Genomic DNA, 25,568 nt, shown 5'->3' on the forward strand with positions numbered 1-25,568 from the left:
TATTTGGGCGTTGTCAGTGCAACCTATGGATATTTGAAATCACCAGCTTAAGTTTATGGAGCAGGGTGGAAGGAGATTCAGAAGAGAATGCAGTCACAGAAGCCAAAGACAAGAGTTTTCATGGCTAGAGAGTGGTCGGCAGTGTAAAATACAGTGTCAGGGTACAAATGAGAGGTAAGGAAGGGGAAGAATCAAGTATAGGCTCCCTTGACAGGAGGAAGAAAAGCCAAAGGAAGGGGTAGGGTCAAGGAATTTTTTTTTAAGGATGAGACTAGCAGGAGTTCATGCTTATGGAGAGAAAAGAAGGCAGGGGTGGGGTTGGAGTTGGAAGTATTAGGGAGGGAAGCAATGTCCCTTTCTAAGCAGGAAGGAATAAAATTCACAGCACGTTGAGAAGGATTAACCTCTGCCAGTGAGAGGGAAGAAAAGGAGATAAGGAAGGAAAGTAATAGGTGTAAGTTTTTATGTTGAGTTACAATGAGCTTTCGTCTTTCATCTCACACACAAGAAGAGGGGTTTTTGTTGTGTATCGGGGAATGAGGTGAGGACCTTGAGGATTTAGACTAAATACTGAGAGAAGTTAAAGGAGCTGATCTTGACGGGTAAACCATTTGCTACGTAACAAATTGCCCCAAAACTTAGTGGCTGAAAACAATGAACATCTATTATCTGGTAGTTTGTGGGCCAGGAATTGGGAGCAGCACAGCTGAGTGGTTGTGGCTCAGGGTCTCTCCTGAGCTTCCTCACGTTCGGCTGTTGGCCGGGGCTGCAGCCAGAGGATCCCTTTCCAGGACGACTCACTCATGGCTGTTGGCCAGAGGCCTCACTCGCTTACCACACAGGCCTCTCCTCTCCGTGGGGCTAGTGCTAAGGGAACCTTCTACTGTCCTCTGTAAAAGAAAATGGGAATAAAGGAATTTGGGCAGGGGTAGGGACAATAGGTGAATTTTAGAAGAAATGTGAAGAGGAACCCAGGAGAGCTTTTACCTTACTGAGAATAAAAAGACATTTTTTCTGGACAGCCTAGCTGACTACGTTGTAGTTTCAAGTTGCTATGAATGACTAAAAATAACTTTACTCCATGGGAAGCAGTGTAGCATCATGTTAACAGTATGCTGTCTGGAATCAAACTGTCTTTACTAATTGGGTGACTTGGGCAAATAACTGAATTTCTGTTCCTCAGTCTCTCTTCCATAAAATGACGGAAATAAGAGTATGTACCTTGTGGTGCTGTTGTGAGGATTAATTGTTTAATGTATATAAAGTGCTTATAATAATGCTGTCATAATTTTAAATGTTGACCATGTACCTATTTTACCTTAAAATCATTCAAATTAGGGCTAGCCTGGTGGCGTAGTGGTTAAGTTCACGAGCTCCACTTCAGCAGCCCGGGGTTCACAAGTTCTGATCCCAGGCACGGACCTACTCACCACTCATCAAGCCATGCTGTGGGGGCCGGCCCGGTGGCACAAGTGGTTAAGTGTGCATGCTCTGCTACAGCGGCCCGGGGTTCGCCAGTTTGGATCTCGGCCGCGCACCAACACACCGCTTGGCAAGCCATGCTGTGGCGGCGTCCCATATAAAGTGGAAGAAGATGGGCAGGGATGTTAGCCCAGGGCCAGTCTTCCTCAGCAAATAAAAGAGGAGGATTGGCAGATGTTAGCTCAGGGCCAATCCTCCTCACAAAAAAAAAAAAAAAAGCCATGCTGTGGCAGTATCCCACATATAAAATAGAGGAAGATTGGCACAGATGTTAGCTCAGGGCCAATCTTCCTCACGAAAAAAAGAAAAATCATTCAAATGATTTTCGTAAAATAAATCCCACTCATCCATAATATTATGCCTTCATTGTAACTGTCTCTCAAATGTCAGCTCAGATATTCATCTCCTCAGGGCTTTCTCTGACCACCCAATGTAGCAACTCCTGGATTGCTTTCTATTATCTTTTTTTTTTTTCTGAGGAAGATCAGCCCTGAGCTAACATCCATGCTAATCCTCCTCTTTTTGCTGAGGAAGACTGGCTCTGAGCTAACATCCACTGCCAGTCCTCCTCCTTTTTTCCCCCAAAGCCCCAGTAGATAGTTGTGTGTCATAGCTGCACATCCTTCTAGTTGCTGTATGTGGGACACGGCCTCAGCATGGCCGGAGAAGCGGTGCGTCAGTGGGCGCCCGGGATCCGAACCCGGGCCGCCAGTAGCGGAGCACACGCACTTAACTACTAAGCCACAGGGCCGGCCCTCTATTATCTTTTAATTTTTTTTTATATTCATAAATCTTGTACTAGCTGAAATTAAATTCTTTATTTACTTCCTGGTATATAGTATATCTTCTCTGTAAATTGTACTCTCAGTGCCAAAAAGAATGCTGGCACATAGTAAATGTTTCTTTCTTTTTTTTTTTTTTTTTTGAGGAAGATTGGCCCTGTGCCACCATCTGTTGCCAATCTTCCTCCTCTTTTTCTTTTTTATCCCCAAAGCTCCAGTACATAGTTGTGTAGCATAATTGTAGAGTTGTAGCTCTTCTATGTGGGACGCCACCTCAGCATGGCTTGATGAGCAGTGAGTAGGTCCACGCCCAGGATCCGAACCAGCGAACCCCAGGCCACCAAAGCAGAATGCACGAACTTAACTGCTACACCACCAGGCAGGCCCAGTAAATGTTTCTTAAATACTTGTTGGATGAATGTTACCAAAGCCACTACATATAGATAGATATATAGATATGTCATTTCTTCATAAGTAGCAGTCCATTCTTATACAGGTTAGAGTTGAATTTGCCACACCTTTTCCTTTTCAAACAACATTGATTTTTCACAGCAGTTTCATTTAAAATTATTCAATGAGAGTATGACTTTGGGAAATGAAGGTAAATTACATCTAATAGAAAATTCCTTCAAATGTTTGTGGCCCCTGCAGGTGTTTCCAGGTTTTTCTGTACTGTTAAGAAATAGTACACAGGGCCGGCCCCGTGGCTTGGTGGTTAAGTGCGCGCGCTCCGATGCTGGTGGCCCGGGTTCGGATCCCGGGCGTGCACCGAGGCACCACTTCTCCGTCCATCCTGAGGCCGAGTCCCACATACAGCAACTAGAAGGATGTGCAGCTATGACATACAACTATCTACTGGGGCTTTGGGGGGAAAAAATAAATAAAATCTTTAAAAAAAAAAAAATAGTACACGTAGCAAAATGCTAAGATATTTCCACTTGACATGTGTACAGTCATGCATCGCTTATTAATGAGGATATGTTCTGAGAGATGTGTCGTTACACGATTCTGTTGTGCGAACATCATAGTATACTCACACAAACCTAGATGGTATAGCCTACTACACCCCTAGGCCATATGGTAATCCTGTGGGACCACCGTTGTATATGCCGTCTGTCCTTGACTGAAACGTTATGTGGAGCATGACTGTATTTTCAAAATATGAATACTTTAAACTTAATCAAAAAAAAATTGTCTAAGCATCTCTGTATAGCTCCACAATAAAAATAATACTATAATAGCTAATACATATTGAGCACTACGTGCAACATGCTATTCTGAATGCTTACGTGGATTAACTCATTTGATCCTCATAACCTTATGAATGTAGGTCTGTTGTTATTCCCATTTTACAGATGAAAAAACTGAAGATGGGGTTAGATGTCCAAGGTCACACAACTAGTAAATGTATATTTCAAATAAATGTATTTATGTATTTACTGATATCTTTATCTGTGAAGATTATAATTACTTTGGTGATTCTTGCCTCTAGAATTACTTAGAATGCACATTTTAAAACCTACATTTGCCAGGATTCTGAAGTCAATCAATCAGTGTTTATGGTTTGTAACTGTTGTGTACAGAAAAGAAATTGTTACTACAAACTAGAGACAACTTCACACAGATCTGTAAAACAGATCTGTTTCTCATCAATCATTTCTCTTTAGTAGATGGAACACACCAAGAACTTGATGAAGTCAGTCTGCTTACTGCTGTCACAGTATTTATTTTGTCTACCAGTCCAGAAGTAACTACCGTTCCATGCCTTCAGAAGCGCTGTATTGACAAATTTAAGGCTACTCTTGAGATAAAAGAGCCTATGGTAGGTGTCTTTAGCAGAGAGATATTTGTAATAGGAATATGTTTAGGCTTTTGCAAAACTTTTCCTTGTGATTTTGTTGGCTCCAACAAGAAGTACCAGACTAAAATTTTTTGTTTTTAGGTTTGGATTAATTCCTATTCTTAGGGTGACAAAGCCAAATAATAATGGTCTTATTCTTTGGCCCTGAGGATGGAGAAAGATAAAGGAAATGTTTAAAAAACTAAATTTGAAATAGGGGCATCTTAAAATTGATCTATCTCTAGAACTTTACAAGGGACATTTAGTAAGATACTTGGTAGCTTATTATAGTGGATTTCCTAAAAAAAAAAAAAAAAAAAGGGAAGGAAGGAAGACTCCAGCATATGCTTTCAGTGTATGATTTTGAAATAAGGGGACCCATTCCAAAAACAGTACACACAAGTTGATCCCATTCCTTTATGGCTCCTTCGTTTGCTAGATTAATTTCCTGTTCCTTTATGTGTTACAGACTGAGTTTGTAGCACAAGATCACAAATATATCAACTCTTAAAATATAAGAACCAGGTTTTCTCTCAGAAAACAATAATCATTCAAGTACACAATGAATTGAATGAGGGATGATTTATATATTTGATGTCTAGTCATCCCTTTTCTCCTTCTCAGGAGCTTTATGTAGTGGTCTCGCGCTGGTGGCTCTGACATGTGATGACACATGGTTATGGTCCAGACATGGTTCCTTAAGACCATCACATTTGAACGTCAGATATATGTGATTTTTGTTTAAAACATTTTCTGAAATCAAAAATATTTTTCAAGTTTATGTGCATGTCTTGTTTTGGTTTTTGTTTTTTACATTATAGAGGGGCATATGAGGGGGAAAATGGGAACTAGAGAAAAGAAAAATTAACCACTTATAGTTATCCTTCCCTATTATACATACCCTCATGCCTCTGTTCCCACTCCAAACTGTCACAACCACTGTGAGCATGCAAGTTTGAATACCTGTGAGCACGTGGACTTCCAAGGTTAAAGATAAATTCAAAATAAATATCTTTTTTTAGGGACTTTTAAAAATTTACTTCTTTTGGCCCTGTGGCTTAGCGGTTAAGTGCATGCACTCCGCTGCTGGCGGCCCAGGTTCGGATCCCGGGCGCGCACCGCTTCTCTGGCCATGCTGAGGCCGCGTCCCACATACAGCAACTAGAAGGATGTGCAGCTATGACATACAACTATCTACTGGGGCTTTGGGGGGAAAAATAAATAAATAAAATCTTTAAAAATTTACTTCTTGGGGCCAGCCCTGTGGCTTGGCGGTTGGGTGCGCGCGCTCCACTACTGGCGGCCCAGGTTTGGATCCCGGGCGTGCACTGACGCACCGCTTCTCCGGCCATGCTGAGGCCGTGTCCCACATACAGCAACTGGAAGGATGTGCAACTGTGACATGCAGCTATCTACTGGGGCTTTGGGGAGGGGAAAGGAGGAGGATTGGCAATAGATGTTAGCTCAGAGCCGGTCTTCCTCAACAAAAAGAGGAGGATTGGCACGGATGTTAGCTCAGGGCTGATCTTCCTCACAAAATAAATAAAAAATAAAATAAAATACAGCCATAAATTCTTTAAAAATAAATAAATAAATAAAATTTACTTTTGTTTTTGTGAGGAAGATTAGCCCTGAACTAACATCTGTCACCAATCCTCCTCTTTTTGCTGAGGAAGATTGGCCCTGGGCTAATATCCGTGCCCATCTTCCTCTACTACATATGGGACGCCACCACAGCATGGCTTGACAAGCGGTGCATCAGTGTGCGCCCGGGATCCGAACCTGCAAACCCCGGGCTGCTGCAGCGGAGTGCGCGCACTTAACTGCTACACCACCAGGCCAGCCCCCCAACCTTTTTTTTTTTTTTTTTTTTTTTTTGTTTAGTGAGGAAGATTGGCCCTGAGCTAACATCCATTGCCAGTCTTCTTCTTTTTGCGGAGGAAGATTAGCCCTGAGCTAACATCTGTGCCCATCTTCCTCTGTTTTGTATGTGGGATGCCGCCACAGCATGGCTTGATGAGCAGTGCATAGGTCCATGACCAGGATTCAAACCTGCAAACCCCGGGCCGCTGAAGTGCAGCACGTGACCTTAACCACTATGCCTCCAGGCTGGCCCCAAAATTTACATTTTTTAATTTACTTTTTAAAGTTTGCATTGAAATCTACATTTTAATATAAATGTAATTTTATATTTACAGTTTATACTGTTTTTGTCTCTTACCTGATTAGGTACAAATCAAGACCTATCAGCTCCTGCTTTCCATTTTTCAGTATCCGAATCCAGCTGTTTCCTACCCATACATTTATTCTTTAGTATCCTCTATCGTGGAAAAACTGCAGGAAATAGACAAGAGAAAACCTGAAGACACTACTGAGCTTCAGATCTTCCAAGAAGGCATAAAGGTCTTGGAAGCACTGGTAGCCGCTGCTGAAGAACAGCATCGTAAGTGTCAGCACTAAAGTCATACTAAATGAGAGTCTGTCCAAAATCAGAAACTTAATGTTATTTAAAATGTAAAACCTTCAATTAGTCACTTAACGTTATATTTCTGCATTCATTGAAAGGCAGGTGTTATGTTAATCCCAAATATTTATATTACTTAGTATTAATTTGGGAGAAGAAATTGGAAGAATTGTTTTCCCCTTAGGTGGGGAAAAATGTGTACAGATCAAGTGGGTTTACAACTTTGTATAATGCACGTTTACATCCCCAGACCTAGAGCTTACATCATTTGTTTCCTTTTCCAGGCTCTCAGCTGGTGGCCTGTCTTCTACCCATCCTCATTTCCTTCCTTTTGGATGAGAATGCTCTGGGATCAGCAACTTCCATAATGAGAAATTTACATGACTTTGCTTTGCAAAATCTCATGCAGATTGGGCCTCAGTATTCATCAGTTTTTAAAAGTGTAATGGCTTCTTCTCCAGCCTTGAAAGCCCGCCTGGAGGCTGCTGTAAAGGGCAATCAGGAGAGTGTCAAAGTCAAGACCCCAACACCTAAACGTACTAAGAACCCAGGAAAAAATTCAAGCATCCAGTTAAAGACCCATTTCCTCTGATGTTATTTTTTTTTAATAGTAAGCACCTTAATACTATACTTGATCATTTCTTTCTCTTTGGGGGCAAAAAGTGACATTTTAGACACAAGTGCACTTGGAGGTCTGGTTGATTGTTTTAACTTAAATAGCTGTGACTTTTCAAAGTAACAGCAAACATAAATTTTTTTGTGGGTTTTTTTTCTGTTTAATAAAACCACAGAGCTCTATCAGAATTCTTGCCAGGAATTTCAAGAAAGTGCTAAAGAACTGAATTGACTAAACAATCCACTGCTTTAAAAATGAAATGGATTTCTTCTGACAGTCCGTACACACATGGTATACTTAATACTATGACAGATATAGATTTGACTCTAGTATAAATTATCTGCATTTATATTGTATCCCAACCACTAAATTAAAATTCTGCCTTATTCAGTAATTGTATTAAACTTCCTTGGATTTCCCAAACAGCATAAATGATTGGAAACATTTAGGAAACTTGGTTTAGAATTTTCCGACATATAATAGTACAAATTCAGGGCCGGCCCGGTGGCTTAGCGGTTGAGTGCACGTGCTCCGCTGCTGGCGGCCCGGGTTCGGATCCCGGGCGCGCACAGACGTAGCACTTGTCTGGCCATGCTGAGGCCGCGTCCCACATACAGCAACTAAGAAGGATGTGCAGCTATGACATACAACTATCTACTGGGGCTTTGGGGGAAAAAATAAATAAATAAAATTATAAAAAAAAAAAAATAGTACAAATTCATAACAGCCCTACAGTGTGACTTAAGAGTTGGTGTCTATAAATATCATGGCTTTTCACCACCTCTTGGTTTAGTTTGAATTGGGGTCAGAAAATGGTAATTTTACTCATTTTAAATAGAATAAGCCATCTCCACTTCAGTTTCTCAAATGGATTTTCTGTTACCTCTGTTCCAACAATTTTGTTCATTTTCATTTGTGATAGACCTTCATATTGATGAGTTTAATATAGATTCATATCTATATTTAGATCAACTATGAGTTTATATAAATGTCAAATTTAGTACAAAAAATTTAAATCATCAGTGAGTACAAGTATGTTTTTTTAACATGAAACATATTTTAATATAGAAAAAAATCTAATGATAAAGTCATATTGGTTGAAAAAATATTTTTTAACTGTTGGTAATCATTGACTCTCCTCCACTTCAGTGTTATACTGTATGAATTAAGCACTACGTCAAAACAAAGCATTTCCCTATTAAAAATTAAAAACCGAAGTGATAGGGGCACGTTCAGAATTGAAGAGACACTTGGAGTCAAGCCAGAGCAATGTGATGGACTCTATTTTATTATGTTTGTATATAAATACTCTTGTAAATTGTTTAGAATGAAAACATTTGACAAAATCTAACACTACAATTGATTTTTCTAATTTACATAAATAAAACTAATTTTCTTTATCATTCTTGTATTTGAAATTATTTTACCCACAAAAGGTGGTTGGGTAGTCCCACAGATTCCAGAAAATCAATCCTATGGAGCGTATAATATCCCTTCTCTGTAGTTTGGCCTTTTTTCTCAGAGGAGCTCTTTCTTTGGAGCATTCTTTGCAATGGTTTGGATTCTCTGTCTTCCTAATTGTCCATGCAAACCTGGGTGTATACTTCTTATTGTTTCCTTCACTTGAATGCCCTTCTCTCCTTTGTTCTATCTGGCGGACTCCCATTCCTTTCAGGCCTGGGTTAAATGTTGCTTCCCCTTGGTAACACTCCTTAACACTTCTTATCCTCCTCTTACACTAAGCAGATTTAACTGCTTCCTCATCTGTGTTCCTGTAGTACTTTATGCATTCTTCTGTGCATGAAACATCAGATTGCGTTTTAATATCTTATCTCCCTAAAAGGGAAATGTTTTATATGTGGGTCGTCACTACAGCATGGCCGCTGACGAGTGGTTGAGATCTGCATCCAGGATCCGAACCCATGAACCGGGGCCACCAAAGTGGTGTGTGCCGAATAACCACTACACCACAGGGCCAGCCCCTGGATAGCCTTTTTTTTTAAATGTATCACTTTGTTTAATACAACATTGAATTAATAAATGTATCCTTACTGATAAGGAAATTAAGGCTTAAGAGCTGGGATTTGAACTCGTCTTTCTGATCCCAGGGTCCATGCTGGAGACAAAAGAAGTGCTCTGGCAGTCCTGGTTCCATCAAGATATAGCTTGTCTCTTCTCTCAGTGCTCCAGGTTCCCTCAGGAGCCTTCCTCAGTCCTTGCTGAAGATGTTTTCAGTTACATTTCTCCAAATTTCCACCAAAAGGTTTCTGACTAATACAGTAGGAAAAAGTTTTTTTTTAAATTATGTCCTCTAGTTTCTGTGGGAATAGATTATATGATTAGATATTGATATAAGTTCTGATTTGTTTAAAGTGAATAGTTAAATCTGAAAAATACATCAAAAATTCTTTAAAATAAAATTTTGGGGCCGGCCCGGTGGCGCAAGTGGTTAAGTGCGTGCACTGCGCTGCAGCGGCCTGGAGTTCGCCGGTTCAGATCCCAGGCACACACCCATGCACCGCTTGTCGAGCCATGCTGTGACGAAATCCCATATAAAGTGGAGGAAGATGGGCATGGATGTTAGCCCAGGGCCAGTCTTCCTCAGCAAAAAGAGGAGGATTGGCAGATGTTAGCTCAGGGCTGATCTTCCTCACACACACACACAAAAAAATTCTGTTTATTTCAACAACTCTCCAGTTGTGATAAAGCAGTCTAACTAGCTTGGTAACTCTTGACAAAGTAAACATGTTGATTAGCAACTTGGATGAAACAAAGTGATCTAATATTTGTCTTGAGCTTTATATTTTTCTAAGGGAAGAAACAGAGCCAAAACTATGAGTTGAGTCTTATTCTATGTAACCCAGTGTTTGAAAGCTTATCATGGAAAGACTTAAAAAATAACATTGGATATAATAGATTTTAATTAATAGAGCATTGAAGCAAAATTCTATTTCTGTGAAACAAACTTCACCATCAACTTACAGGGAACATTAAGGCACTTCAAAAGATACAAATAAGTGCTATAAAAGAAATATAAGCCTAGTGCTATGGGAGCCCAGATAAGAAAAGGAGCTTCCAAGATGGACTTTATGAAAGGAATATCATATGATACAGGCTGAGAGAACAATACTTACTTGATGGAGTAAATGCATAGCCCACGAGTCTTTTGTTAATGTTGAAGAGGAAAATTTGCTTTATGCCTTATCCTAAAGAATTCCCTTTGTCTTTTTATTATAATACTAGTTTGCATTATGAGGGAAGAAATTCAACCCTCAAGCTAATAAACTATGATAATGTTAATACAAAACTGACAGCATATGAAATAAATTCTGTACTCCCCCAAAAAACTAAAGTTAAAATGTTGAGTCATTTCTGGCAGTTTAATGGTTGCCATTACCGTGTATGAAGGCAACAGTCCTAAAGCTTCCACACTCTGCCTGTAAGTATCTTTCCAGAGTTCCATTAACATCTATAACTGTGGAGTCAAGGTAATTACATGTATAGTAGTTCCCTCTTACCCAAAGTTTCACTTTCCACGGTTTCAGTTACCCACAGTCAACCGTGGTCCGAAAATATTAAATAGGTTTTCCATTGCGTGCCATTCTGAGTAGCCTGATGAAATCTCAAGCTGTCCAGTTCTGTCCTCCCTGTGAATCACCCCTTGGCCAGCGCGTCCACACTGTACATGCTACCAGCGGTTCACTAGTCACTTAGTAGCCTTCTGGGTTATCAGATCGACTGTCACAGTAGAACAGTGCTAGTGTTCCAGTCACCCATGTTTTACCGCATAATGACCCCAAAGCGCAAGAGTAGTGATGCTGGCAACTCGGATATGCCAAAGAGAAGTTGTAAAGTATTTACTTTAAGTGAAAAGGTGAAAGTTCTTGACTTAATAAGGAAAGAAAAAAATTATATGCTCAGGTTGCTAAGATCCATGGTAACTAACAGTATTCTATTTTATTATTGTTAATCTCTTATTGTGCCTAATTTATAAATTAAACTTTATCAAATATAGTATATCTAGGGTTCGGTACTATCCGCTGTTTCAGGCATTCCCTGGGGGTCTTGGAATGTATCCCCAATGGATTACTGTGTTGCATTTTCTGCATCAATTGAATGTACTTTCCTCTTTACAAATAACTTGTTAACTCTTGAAAGATCTCAATTTATCAGAAGGTTGTTTCCATGTTTGCTAGAAATATAGTTAACCAACTGCCGGCTGAGTGACGATGATCGGCCAGTTAATGAATTGTGCCCATGTTGACTTTTCTGTTTACCAGTCTGTTTAACTGATGCCTGGGCTTTTCGCTTTGAGGAAATGGGAAGTTTTGTGTTGTGATATAGAGCTGGAATAGATTCAGTACGGACCACAAATATAATCCCAGTTTCTGCAAATTCAAAGGAGCTAGCTTCCTTGAATTGCATTTCTGTTTGGTTAGGACTCCTGCACTATTTTATTTGGGGCACTATAAAATGATCATTCCACAAGCTATTTGGGGGAAATTCTCATTACTAGATAGGCATTCTTGGTACACATCTGTATATCATTCTTTAAATAGACAATGTATTTCAAAAAAATAACTTATTTTTTTAAAGGAGTCTAACTATATTTTTTAAGAAAGTGAAAGGTCATTGCTGCCAATAAAAAACTGATGTCGGGGCTGGCCCCGTGGCGTATCCGTTAAGTGTGCGCACTCCACTGCTGGCGACCTGGGTTCGGATGCTGGGCACGCACCGAGGCACTAGTCAGGCAGTGCTGTGGCGGCGTCCCACAAAGTGGAGGAAGATGGGCACGGATGTTAGCCCAGGGCCAGTCTTCCTCAGCAAAAAGAGGAGGATTGGCCTGGTTGTTAGCTCAGGGCTGATCTTCCTCACAAAAAAAAAAATGAAAAAAAAAAACATGTTGGCAATGTTTGGTTAATGGGATTAAAATTTAATCATTTTTTTCTGAAAAAATAAGTGGAGGCAAAAAAACTTAATAAGCAAAAATATATATATTTGCATATACACATATATCAGAAGTAGTGGGCTGCTTTATATAATACTATAAGAAAGAACAAACCAAGTGAGATATTTTTAAAAGCAATTTGAAGTATGCCAGTGACACAGCAAAAACAGTTTTGTTAGTGCTATTATTGGAGGTAGTGCAAGTGCAACCAAAACTGAGGCTGTAAACCCCAGTATTTCTCTGTCACTTACTTGTTTGTCGTCTTAGCAAGCTTCAGGCCTTGTATTTTATAGTCAAATGCTGGAGGAGTGCTTGCCACTCCCTGAACTGCCAGGCTGACTGGTCTCCCGTACCTTTCCCTCCCTAGTCCTGCCAGGGAGGAAAACTAGAAACACATCATCTAGGCCTTTGTTTAAACACAAAGCTTCGTAAAAATAGATTTTCTCAATTATGGAAATGCTTCTGTTTCAGCGGTCAGCAGACCTATTGTGAGTCAATTTCAAAGGAGAAGTGGTTAGACCACAAACGTCCTATTCTCCAGTGAGCTGTGTTGTTTCTCCGCCATTTGCTACATTTTTCACTGCAGACGCTTTCTCTTTTCATTAATAATGTAACCATTCTCGTTTCTCAATATTGTACAAAAAATTTGTAGAATTTTCTATAATATAAAGAACTTTCTTTATTTTACTTATGTTTTTAACATAGTACTGGAGCTTCCAGAAATCACCCCAGAACCTGTCTCTAGGCAAACACATGCCTAAACCATTTTGAACAGTTCATTCTATTTTAAAAGGTTGCGAGTTTCCATGCTCTTCCTTGAAAATCTGTCAGCAGATCTCATTATGTGAGTTTCATAATCGTCTTTTCTGTAATCATTTAAAAATGTCTGTTTGTCAATGGTTTCTTAGAGGTGACACCTGAAGCACAAGTGACAAAGGAAAAAGTAAATAAATTGGACTTCAACAAAATTAAGATTTTTGTGCTTCCAAGGACACCATCAAGAAAGTGAAAAGACAACCCACAGCATGAGAGGAAAAGTTTTGCAAATCTTATCTAATCTAATCATGAGTCTAGTATCCAGAATATATAAACAACTCTTACAACTTAACAATGAAAAGGGGGTTGACCCAGTGGGGCAAGCGGTTAAGTGCATGCACTCCGCTTCGACGGCCCGGGGTTCACAGGTTCAGATCCTGGGTGCGTGCCAACGCACTGCTTGTCAAGCCATGCTGTGGCGCCGTCCCGTATAAAGTAGAGGAAGAATGGGCACGGATGTTAGCTCAGGGCCAATCTTCCTCAGCAAAAAAAAAAGGGGGGAGGAGGATTGGCATCGGATGTTAGCTCAGGGCTGATCTTCCTCACACACACACAAAAAACAATGAAAAGACAACTCAATTTAAAAATGGGCAAAGGATTTGAATAGACATTTCTCCAAAGAAGGTATATAGATGGCCAATACACACAGGAAAAGATGCTCAGTGCCGTTAGTCATTAGGGAAACGCAAAACCACAATGAGATAGCACTTCATATCCACTAGGATGGCTATGATTAAAAAGACAATAGCAAGTGTTGGGGAGGACATGGAGAAATTAGAACCTTCTTACATTACTGATGAGAATTTAATAATTAGTGCAGCTGCTTAGGAAGACAGTTTGGTAGTTTCTCAAAAAGTTAAACATAATTATGATATAATTCAGCAAGTCTGCTCAAAGAATTGAAGACATTCACACAAAAATTTGGACATGAATATTCATAGCAGAATTATTGGTAATAGCCAAAAAGTGGGAACAATCCAAACGTTTATCAATGCATGTATAAACAAAATTGGTCTATCCATACAATGGAATATTATTCAGCCATAAAAAGGAATGAAGTACAGATACATGCTACAATGTGGATGAATCTTGAAGACAGTATACTAAGTGAAGAAAGCCAGACATAAAAGGCCTCATATGATTCCATTTATATGAAATGCTTATGAATAGGCAACTCCATACAGACAAAAATTAGTGGTTGTCGGGGGTTGGGGGAGTTAGGGGGGGTGGTAATTGCTAATGGGTATGGGGTTTCCTTTTGGAATGAAGAAAATATTCTGGAATAGATAGTGGTGTTTGTTGTACAACCTTGTGAATATAATGAAAACCATGGAATAGTACACTTTAAAAGGCTGAATTTTATAGTATGTGAATTTGTTATGGGTTGAATTGTGTCTCCCAAATAGATGTTGTCCTAATCTCTAGTACCTCAGAATGTGGCCTTATCTTGAAATAAGGTCATTACAAGTGTATAGCTATGATGAGGTCATGTTGGAGTAGGGTGATGAGTGTCCTTAATCCAATCTGATGAGTGTCCTTGTAAGAAGAAAAGATGTCATGTAGAGACACAGAGACACTCAGACACACAGGGAAGGTGGACGTGTGAGGATGGAGGCAGAGACTGGAGTCGTGTTGCCCGGCCTAGGAGTGCCTGGGCCCACCAGAAGCTGGAAGAAGCAGGGAAGGATCCTCCCCCAGAGGCCTTGGAAGGAGCACGGCCCTGCCAACACCTTGATTCTGGGTTTTAGCCTTCAGAACTGTGAGAAAATAAGTTTCTGTTGTTTAAAACTAGTTTCTGTTACTTTGTTACGGCAGCCCTAGAAAACTCGTACAAATTTATATCTCAAGTTTTAAAAAAGGAGTCAGTTACAAAGAAGTTAAGAGACCAGGATATACTTGGCACATAGTTAGTCTACAAAGTGAACGTAGTTTACTGTGATGGAAGGAACTGGGAACAGCGCCTTGCTTGTGTAGGTCAATTTTATTCGGGTAGATTATAAACCTTTATTGCTCAAAAATCAGCAGACTAATACCTATCTTTTTCGTTATCTTACTTAATGATGCTATTTCAATTCCCAAAACACAGCAGATTCAGTGTTGCTTTCCTTTTCTGCCCAATGACCATAGTACAGTGGTGTGTCGAACTGCGTGATCTCAGGAAAGCCACCTTTCTGTCTGGGTTTCCACTCTTCTCATCTACAAATGTTCTTCCTCCTTCATATTTCAATAATGAGAATCAAATGAGAGAGTGCATTTGAAAACACGTGGAACCCCAACTGTAAAGCAGTGTTCTTCCAATGCCGTGGATTGTAGCTATCTATCTAAATTAAGCCTTACTCAAAAGTCTTAATTAAAATGACCTTCAGGCTGTGTTTACCAAACACCAACTATCTGAGGATAGTTGTTATAAAATCCAGATCCTTGAGGCTCGCCCTAGAACTACTAAATCAGAATCTTTAGAGAAGGGGCCTGAGACTCTGATTTTTAATGAGGGTCCATGAGACTCCTGTGATTTCACAATCTTGGGAAATTCTTCCCTACCAATACCTGCCTACGCTTAGTGTCCCTGGAAACATGAGGAAAGCTTGTTGAAAAAAAACAAGTGCCCCCTGCCCGGAAATAAAGGCCAGAAAGTAATGAAGTGCTGAAAAAAAATCAACAATGAGGATATGCCCAAGTCTAAAACAGATGTCAATGAGTCTTTATTGATATAAACGATTGATTTAATAAATAAATAAGTGGTGGAAAATAGACAAATTTCCCATGTAGAAGAATTCCAAATAATTTATGTAGATATTCCACCCTCAAGGAGGTGAAACTTAACTCCCCACTCCTTAAGTGTAGGTTGCACTTAGCGATTTCCTTTCAAAGAAAAGGGGAGGAAAAATGAATAACTTGACATTAGAGAAAGCTTAACACAACCTCAGCCAGGTGATCAAGATTAACATCAACACGATAGGTCATGTTGATGGATGTACCCTTGATACGATGTGATGAGAATGGCATTTCACCTCTATAGTCTTCTTCCCAAAACCCATAAAGCCAGTCTAATCACAAGAAAAACATCAGACTAAGCCAAATTGAAGGGTGTTCTGTGAAACACCTGGCCAGTACTCTCCAAAACTGTCAAGGTCATCAAAAACAAGGAAAGTCTGAAAAACTGTCACAACCAAGAAGAGCCTAAGAAGACATGATGACTAAATGTAATGTGATATCCTGGACGGGATCTTGGAACAGAAAAAGGACACTAGGTTAAAACCAAAGAAATCTGAATAAAGTGTGAACTTTAGTTAATAATGAAGTATCAGTATTGGTTCACTAGTTATGGCAAATGTACCATACTAATGTAGTGTGTTCATAATAGCCAAAACTGGGTGTGTGGTATATTTACCACTCTGTACTATCTTCACAACTTTTCTGTAAATCTAAAACTATTCTAAATTTAAAAGTTTATTTAAAAAGAAAAAGAGGGGCCGGCCCAGTGGGGTAGTGGTTAAGTTCCCTTGCTCCACTTTGGCAGCTTGGGGTTTGTGGGTTCGGATCCCCGGCACAGACCTACACAACACTCATCAAGCCGTGCTGTGGCGGCATCCCACATACAAAATAGAGGAAGATGGGCACGGATGTTAACTCAGCGACAGTCTTCCTCACCAAAAAAAAAAAAAGAAGAAGAAAAAAAACCAAAATCTGATTCAGAGTGTCTGGGGGTAACATCTAATAATTTGCTTTTTTAACCAGCACATGTTTCTTACCTTGCTGCTTGCTTCTGATGGGTGGTTACAAGTCCATTCTTTGAAAAGCACCCTCCTATCTAAGGTCAGCTGCCAATCAGCCTAAAGCCGAACAGCTGTAAGGCCCCAGGACCACTGCCTGCAGTAAGTTTGCTGACTAACACTAATACAGCTATTTGCAAAGTAGGTCAGCTCAGCCTCTGTTCAGCTGTGTTCTTAGGGATTAGCCAGAAGAACAGGTAACTCTGTCTCTGGTCACAAGCAGGAAAGGTGTGGCAGAATAGAGAAGTAGGTACCCGGCTTCCATTTTGAGAGTAACACCCATCTTAACGAGTGTCAAAACACCTTAGTCACTATAATTTTGTTTATGCTGCTCCCTTTCCCTGTACCACTTCCCTGGGCTCCATCCCAGATGAAAGAAATCAAGTGCCAAGCACCACCCCACAAAATGAGCTGCTGAAGACGGCCACGATAAATAATGTTCCTGGACCCTTGTTTCCAAGAGTCATTTCTCCAGTCTTAGTCCTCAGCTAGTCACATTCCTAATGCTTTCTCTGTTCCTTTAGATACGGATAACACCAGTGCCTCTTGCAGGTGAGAAGACTAGAGCACTGGATGAGACAGCAGTGTTTAGATAAGTGATCACAAAATTCTAACACACTAATGATCCCTAGTAATTTATGCTGCTTTATTAAAAACTCAGTATCCAGGGGAGAAAATTAGCAAGAAAAACAGGGCAGATATCAGACCTAGAAGAACAAAGAATACTGCTGGAAGTTAGGTTCTTTTGTAGTCCTTGGAAAACATAGAACCATGAATGTCACGTGATCTAATTTTTCATCACCTGGTCCTGACCACATGGAGGGGGTTGTGTATCTCCACGTTTACTTTTCTTTTTTTTTTTTTTTTTGGGAGGAAGATTAGCCCTGAGCTAACATCCATGCCATTCCTCCTCTTTTTGCTGAGGAAGACTGGCCCTGGGCTAACATCTGTGCCCGTCTTCCTCCACTTTATACGGGACGCCGCCACAGCATGGCGTAACAAGAAGAGAGTCGGTGTGTGGTCGGGATCCGAACCTGGGCCGCCAGCAGCAGAGCGTTTGCACTTAACTGCTATGCCGTGGGGCTGGCCCCTCCACATTTACCTTCTTCCCTTGTCAGAAGAATGATGGTGCTTTTCTTTCAACACTACTCTTTTTCTGGGATCAGGGAAATAATACACCCTTCTCTTTGGTGTTGACACTCTTTGTTGTGTTTCTGTGTCCCCTGCCGCAGTGTTGCTCAGCCTACCTGTACACATAGGTCTCTTCATCTTTGCACAGTCTTTCTGTTTTCTTAACCACTTGTATTGCTCACTAAGCTTCCCTCCCCTTCGCTCACTGTTCTGTTCAGTCTGGAAGCAGAGACCTGATTTCACCATTGGTTCATGATGACCTTGAGTGAGATCATTGCTAGTTAGGAATGATCATGTCTGTGAAAAGCACCTCCTTTGAACTTAAAAATCAACCACCACAGAAACTTAAGCACCTATTGCGTGCAATGCACTGTGGGAACATAAGGAAGTAGCAGCATAGAAAGAGCACTGAACTCCAGCACAGATGGATCTGGATTCTAATTCCAGATCTGCCATGGACTAATTTTGTCAGCTTGGGCAAGTCAGCCCCTGGCCCTCAGTTTCTTCTCTGTAAAATGGTTGAGCATAGTGTGACCAGCTATCCCAGTTTGCCTGGTATTCCCAGTATTAGCCCGGAAAGTTCTGTGTCCCACGGAACTTCTCAGTACCAGGTAAGGCAGGTTGGTTAGTACCCCTCTTGGAAAGACTATCTGAGATCCTTTCTGGTTCTGATACTTCTGGATCTAAGCTTCAGGTGCTTCTCAAGGCATGTTGTCTACGTCCTTTTGAGAGTGTAGACTGAGTCACGGACAGGGAGGGTGGTGGCTCCACGCAAAGAACTCCTGAGCTGTGACTCAGGGGATGCCATGGGACAACATTCCTCACATCTCAGGGGAAGAGAGATCAGCTGAGAATGGTACACTCAGGCAAGAGACATTCTTGGGTTTCCCAGTGGGAAAGAAATTCGAAAACAATTGACTAATGAGAGGAATTTGTAGCAAATGTTGAGGCTGCCGGCATTCTTGCAAGTGAGCCAATGACCTTCTAAGCTATGTCTACAACTGACTGGCTTCGTGGCCGTCAGCCCAATGAAGGTTCCTTTCCCAGTTTAGACTGTATTTAAAACTGGCTTGGCAGTAAGTCTTTTAGCATCTTCAGATATAGACTCATTCCAGCATGAGGTCGTATGAAATCAACTATCTAATAAAGTTTTAAAAATTAAAGGAAAAAAAACAGAGCAAGTGACTGCCACTGCTGGTGTTGACAACTGAATTTGTTGTCCTATTTTCATGACTTTAAGAAAAGGATCCTTGGATGACTTGAATCAAGAGGGAAGACAGCTGAACTCAAGGTCTTGAGTGGATTTACCACACTGCAAGGACCACAGAGGCTGCCAGCTGGCCCTGAGCCGACTCTGAAGAGAGACGTAGCTTGCTGCAAATTTATGTTTAATTTAGAAGCAAACTTCATAAACACCTTGTGCATTTTCTGTGTGCCTGATTTCATTTTGGCTTTACACTTAAGATCAGCTCCTATTTCGATCTCACCTCATAGAATAAATTTGGCCCAATTTCCTTCTCAGTGGTGCTTCTTAAACAGCTGGATCCAAAACACAGCCCCAAATAATTAGAGTGGTGAGAGAAGGAATGTTCAACGAGCAAGTCAAAAGAGCTCGATTAACACAAGCTATTTAAGGAACTAAGTAACAAATCAAGGAACTTCTTTAACTCAGCAAATTAAGACAGCAGTTATATAAAGTCTCTTACCTACCCTTAACCGGTCAAAAGTACAGTAAAATCAAGTTAAACTGGTTTAAGAAATATGCGCCAAATAGTAATATTTCCCCTAACTATATTTACCCTTCTCTCCCTTCTGCGGGCTCTGCTTTAGTAGAATCTAAGGCTACTAACAAAGGAAATTTTTAGCCATAAGTTCATGAGTTAATTATCTGGAGACTAATTATGACTCAAATGATAATTCCTGTTTACACATAACCAAGATAGTAGCAAAGGGATCTAGTAGCATGAATATCTACAGAAGATATTTTTGGCAATACGTGGTCAACATGGGAGAGACTGGCTAAACAAGTGGGCTCTAGACATGTGACTAAATTCTTTCAGTTGAAGAGTATTCCATGTTGCCTAATGGGCTGTGAAGAGATTGAAAGATATGTGCTGGTTTGCTTTGTGCACCCTGGCAGGGGGCCAAAGTTCTCATAATTGACGAGACTGGGCCCCCTGCCCTGTCCCCTGGCCTTTGAGGCTGTTGACTCCTCATCTGTGGAGCTGGGGGACAACGGGTGGGGGAGAGCTTTCAACTTCTCTAATCCTTCCTGGGAAGGAATTTCTGACAAAAGATCAGATGTCACCAAATAGGTCCAATCAAAGCCTGACTGAGCCCTGAGTATGTATCAGGAAGATCAGACTCATGGTCAGGCTCGTGGTGCAGTCCTGCTCATGAGACATCCTCTGGGCACCCACTGTGTGCCGAGGACAGTTAGCTCAGGAGGTGCACAAACCCCTGCCCACGTTTTCTTCTCCTGTAAGACAGAGAGTTTGTAGGCGTGGTGAGTTCATGGGAAAGGCTTATTTTTGTCAAAGACTGTCTTGTGTATGTTAAAGTAAAAGTTATGTAAAGTAAAGTAAAGTTACGTGCACTAAACTGATCTCTGAAACTTGGTCATCAGGGGTTCTGTTGGCCACCTCGTCCTGGTCCTCTGACACCAGGAGTTTTTGTTTCCTTAAGTTGTTCTTCCTGAGGCTAAGGATGAAAGTCATCCACCACTTGGTTCTCCTCCAAATCTAATGCAGATCTAAGGCACCATTCTGTAGAGAGGAAAAAGGCTAGATTCATGGCCACATTAAGGTCTGTTACCCAGAAGGTAGTATCACCTTGCTTTCTGGGCACGTGTAGCCCAATGTGGACGTGGAATGCTGACTGAGGGTGGGGTAGAAGTCTATTCTGACCAGGAAAATGGCATTTGCACTGAGTGTTCTGGGCCCGAATGTTCTAGGCTGCAGCACATGGTATTCCTGCTGCAACCAAAAAGCTCAGAGCTGCAGGCTCTGGACCTAAAGAATATAAAATGCAATGGAATGCATCCACCTTCTGCCGCGCAAATGGGGACACATTCTTCAGCATGTTTCCAAACTTTCCAGGAAATTCAGGCATTTTGTGCCTTTTTTGCAGGTCAGTGATTTAGTCTGTTTGGGCTGAAAGTCTTGCTGTACAGTGCTGTTCCCTCTGGCAGACTAAAAAGATCTCTGACTGCCTTTGGAATTTGCAGCACCTGGTCAGTACAAAGGTAAGGTTTAGCAATGAAGCAAAAATGATTGATTAGGGAATTCTAGAGATTGATCATTATTGCCTTTCCATTTTTAGTCATAAGCATAAATGAAATAAGACTTGTAAAAAGATATTGCTGTTCTTCTTCATTGCTATGGATAAGAATTTCTCCTTTCCAAGTACCTCAACCTTCCTAAGAAATTGAGCTCTTTAATATTCTCTGGGAATAGCCATACATGGAGAACAAGAAAAGAACTGGATCCTCCTCCAGCAGTTCCTTCTGGTCCTAAGATGCAGACTCTCTGAATATTTTCTGTAAAGGAGTAGCTTTGTTAGTTTATCTTGGCTTTCCAGCCCCGGCCCTGGAGGGGTTGATGCCCATGAGGAAGTGGATTGCCATTTATGAACTTCTTTTGAAGGAGGGAGTCATGTTGCCAAGAAGGATGTCAACATGTCAAAGCACTCCAGGCTGGCAGACAAGATGGCGCCCAACCTTCATGTCATGAGGGCCATGCAGTCTCTCAAGTCACAACGCTACTGAAGAAACAGTTTGTCGAGACGTTTCACTTGGTACCTTCCAAAAGGGGTAGCCAGTATCTCCATGATCACCACCATCTGCCCCCTGAGATTGTGCCTGTCACCCTGTGCCACAGCCATCCTGAGAATGGCAGGCCAGGCCGAAAGGTCTAGAGGGCGAGTGACCTGCAAGACTCACCTGAGGGAAGCCAACAGAGGCACTTACGGACAGACTGCTGAGTCAGCAACCAAATTCCAGTTTAGAGGCAAATATAGTGCTGAACTTGGTCAGCCAACTCAGGTTAGAGGCAATTGTTTTGTGTTGAATAAATCTATAGAAAGAAAAAAAAAGTTTTTTAAGTTTATCTAAAGTACTTAGGTTCATTTATCTATTTGTTCAAACCTTTATAATTATAAACCTAGAAAAACTTATGAGTTCTGTTGCCTTATTTCCCTTTATTTATACCGTAAAGTTACCACAGTCCCTACGAGAACTAACACTCTCTGTCTTCCATCATGGCGTATTCTAGTACAGTGTCCTGTTGACACATTGCCCTCTCTTTGTTTTTGTAGATTATATGTTGGTAGAGCTTGTTTGTAAGTTAGAAGACGTGAAAATTTTTGACTCAATTGTAATGGCAATGGTCATGTCGCAGTCACCAATGTGGCCATATATCTAGTTGGTGCTCAATAAATTTTTTGATAATTATGATGACCACTTTTCTCTATTCTCTGGACCCGTGCATTTTTGTATTTGTTGTTCACAAACTTAATATTAGGACGCCTGCCTTTGGTATAATAATTCTCCTCTTGGGAATTTATACTAAGGAAATATTAAAAACAACTGAGAAAAACATAAATGATGATTTATTTGAAGAATTTTTTATAATAATCCATATATGTTGGAACAAACTTAAATATCCAATATGATCATGGATAAGAAAATTATAGTGCAAATACTATGGAATAATTACATAAACTTTAAAATGTGTTTACATAGTATTTAAAATTATTTGTGCATGTTAAGCTAGATAAGAAAATACAAAAATGGGGCCGGCCCCATGGCTTAGCGGTTAAGTGCGTGCGCTCCGCTACTGGAGGCCCGGGTTCGGATCCCGGGTGTGCACTACTCACTGCTTCTCCAGCCATGCTGAGGCCGCGTCCCACATACAGCAACTAGAAGGATGTGCAACTATGACATACAACTATCTACTGGGGCTTTGGGGGGGGGGGTGGAAAAGGAGGAGGATTGGCAATAGATGTTAGCTCAGAGCCGGTCTTCCTCAGCAAAAAGAGGAGGATTAGCATGGACATTAGCTCAGGGCTGATCTTCCTCACACACACACACAAAAAAATGTATAGAGCTTGATCATAATTATATAAAAAATGCAAAGCGAAAATCTGGAAAGAAATAGAATAAAATATGAACAGGATTGCTTCAGGTGATAGAAATAAAGATGTGTCAGTCAAGGTTCTTAGCCTCGTACAACACAAAACTATCTTAAGTTTTTTTACAAGAATAGAAAAATGAGAGTTTACTGAGGGCTCTCATGGGCTCAACGAGCGAATGGGAAAGGAACACCAAATTTAGAAGACAGGCAGGAGTCAAGGTAGCTCTGGAAGACCAAGAAGTAGGAAGGTGCTGGACACTGCCCCCATTGGGCACTGCCACAGCCAGCACAACCAGCCATCATGGGCCATCTGTCTAGAGCAGGGGCCTGGGAGGGGCATCCCATTGGCTAAGCCAGGATCATATATCCCACTCTGGCTGCAGAAGGACTATGGTTCAAGGAGGAGGAAGACGTCCCCATCTCAGCTGCCACTATGGGAAGCAGAGCGTCGCGTCTCCCTTATATGAAAAACAACAAAGGATTTCTCCCATATGGGAAGAGGAGTTGAAAATTGGACAACTAAAAGACAATTACAAACGTCTGCAGCAATTTTTCCTTCTTTATGTTTTCAATACTTTACAAATCATCCTCAAGAAACTTATGTGTGGAATCTGATAAACTACTATGACTTTTTTCTTCCTTATAGCATGAAGGGTAGCAGAATAATGCTGCCCCAAAATATGAGTGTAGGAGCTCAGGGCATGCCACCCGAAAATATGCTGCTTTGATAGATTGGTTATTGTGAGCTATAGGCACATGAAAAACAGCAAATGCGGGGAGAGGCTTTCTCTGAACTTCCCTTATCTGCCTAAAGACAGATCCTCCAAAAGAAACTCCATTGTGGGGCCGGCCCCATGGCCTAGTGGTTAAGTTCGGCGTGCTCTGCTTCAGTGGTCCAGGTTCGGTTCCCAGGTGCAGACCTACACCATTCATCAGTGGCCATCCTGTGGTGGTGACCTACACACAAAATAGAGGAAGATGGCCACAGATGTTAGCTCAGGGCAAATCTTCCTCAAGCAAAAAGAGGAATATTGGCAACAGATGTTGGCTCAGGGCAAATCTTCCTCAGCAAAAAAAAAAAAAAAGAAAGAAAGAAAAGAAACTCAATTGTCATAAATCCCCTCCTGCGAGTTTCACCAACCAGGGAAGATTGACTCTTATCCCAGGAGAGGAGACCAGAAGTGGAAACCACACCCAGACAAACTTTGTTACCAACTGTCATACTGCCCATCTATTCTTCTAAGGGCCCATTCATCTTTCCTAAAAATCATTTACTCTCCCCTAAGAGGCCTACATCTCCCCTCCCCTTTCCCTATTAAGTTGGTATTTAATCTTGAATTCTAAAACACCTCTCTTGGGCCGGCCCCGTGGCTTGGTGGTTAAGTGAGCGCGCTCCACTGCTGGCGACCCGGGTTCGGATCCCGGGCTCGCACCGACGCGCTGCTTCTCCGGCCATGCTGAGGCCGTGTCCCACATACAGCAACTAGAGGGATGTGCAGCTATGACACACAACTATCTACTGGGGCTTTGGGGGGAAAAATAAATAAATAAAATCTTAAAAAAAAAAAAATAAATAAATAAAATAAAATAAAACACCTCTCAGGAAGTCACTCATTTTTCCCTGGGTATCTCCCAGGTATACATGAGGTATGCATGTTAATAAACTTCTGTTTTTCTCTTGTTATGTTAATTTGTCTTTTATTACAGAGATCTCAGCTAAGAACTCAGAAGGGTAGAGAGAAAGTTATTTTTCCTCCCCTACAAGCACCATGTTAAATTACAAAGACTTGTCTCCAATCTCTCAGACATGTGCCTAAAGTTAGTGTAAAATCTTTATCAAATTGAGGAAGCTCCATTTTACTCCAAATTTGCTAAGAGATCTTGCTTTTTTAAAAAATCATAAATAGGCACTAAAACTTATCTAATTTTTTGATAATGACTTTTCTCTTTTAGTTCCTTAATGTGGTGAATTACATTGGTAGATTTTCCATTTTTGAACCAGTTTGGCTTTTCTAGGATAAACTACTAGATTTTTTGTGTGTGTGTGAGGAAGATCAGCCCTGTGCTAACATCTGCCAATCCTCCTCTTTTTTTTTTTTTGCTGAGGAAGACTGGCCTTGGGCTAACATCCGTGCCCATTTTCCTCCACTTTATATGGGATGCCGCCACAGCATGGCTTGACAAGCGGTGCGTTGGTGCACACCTGGGATCCGAACCGGTGAACCCCGGGCCGCTGTAGCAGAGCGCGTGCACTCAACCGCTTGCGCCACTGGGCTGGCCCCATAAACTACTAGATTTTGATGCATGATTTTTTAAATCCTTGTTGGATTTATTTAGGTAATATTTTAGGGCAAATATTTGATAACCATCTGAATTTCTTTAATACTTAGCTTTAATGAATTAATTTTTTTAAAAAACCTGCAAAATAAAGTTGTAATTTTAGATTTTAAAATCCAATTGATAGACATTTTAAGGTAAAGATTTGTAAACAAACAAACAAACAGAAAAACCCACAATAACCGTTGTACAAAAACCAAGTGTTTCTAGGTTCATTGAACGTTGTTTCTTCTCTCAGTACCAGAAA

At 40.9% G+C, this 25,568-nt stretch overlaps 1 protein-coding gene across 6 annotated transcripts in view; it reads left to right on the forward strand.

Moving 5' to 3' along the window:
* Positions 1-8,587, forward strand: part of HEATR5A (HEAT repeat containing 5A) — a 101,282-nt gene extending 92,695 nt beyond the window's left edge. For 4 of the 6 annotated variants that reach the window (XM_087422850.1, XM_087422875.1, XM_087422853.1 and 1 more), the window contains exons 34-36: positions 3,932-4,086; positions 6,334-6,547; positions 6,853-8,587. In XM_087422850.1, coding sequence (XP_087278976.1) covers positions 3,932-4,086; positions 6,334-6,547; positions 6,853-7,160 — 677 coding nt within the window. In that variant the 3' untranslated portion in view covers positions 7,161-8,587. The remainder of the gene's footprint in view (positions 1-3,931; positions 4,087-6,333; positions 6,548-6,852) is intronic. The other 2 variants (XM_087422868.1, XM_087422876.1) reach the window with 1 other exon arrangement.
* The last annotated feature ends 16,981 nt before the right edge of the window (positions 8,588-25,568 follow it).

This window comes from Ceratotherium simum, chromosome 3, assembly GCF_057802395.1.
Source record: "Ceratotherium simum simum isolate JZ-2026a chromosome 3, ASM5780239v1, whole genome shotgun sequence".
Taxonomy (NCBI): domain Eukaryota; kingdom Metazoa; phylum Chordata; class Mammalia; order Perissodactyla; family Rhinocerotidae; genus Ceratotherium; species Ceratotherium simum.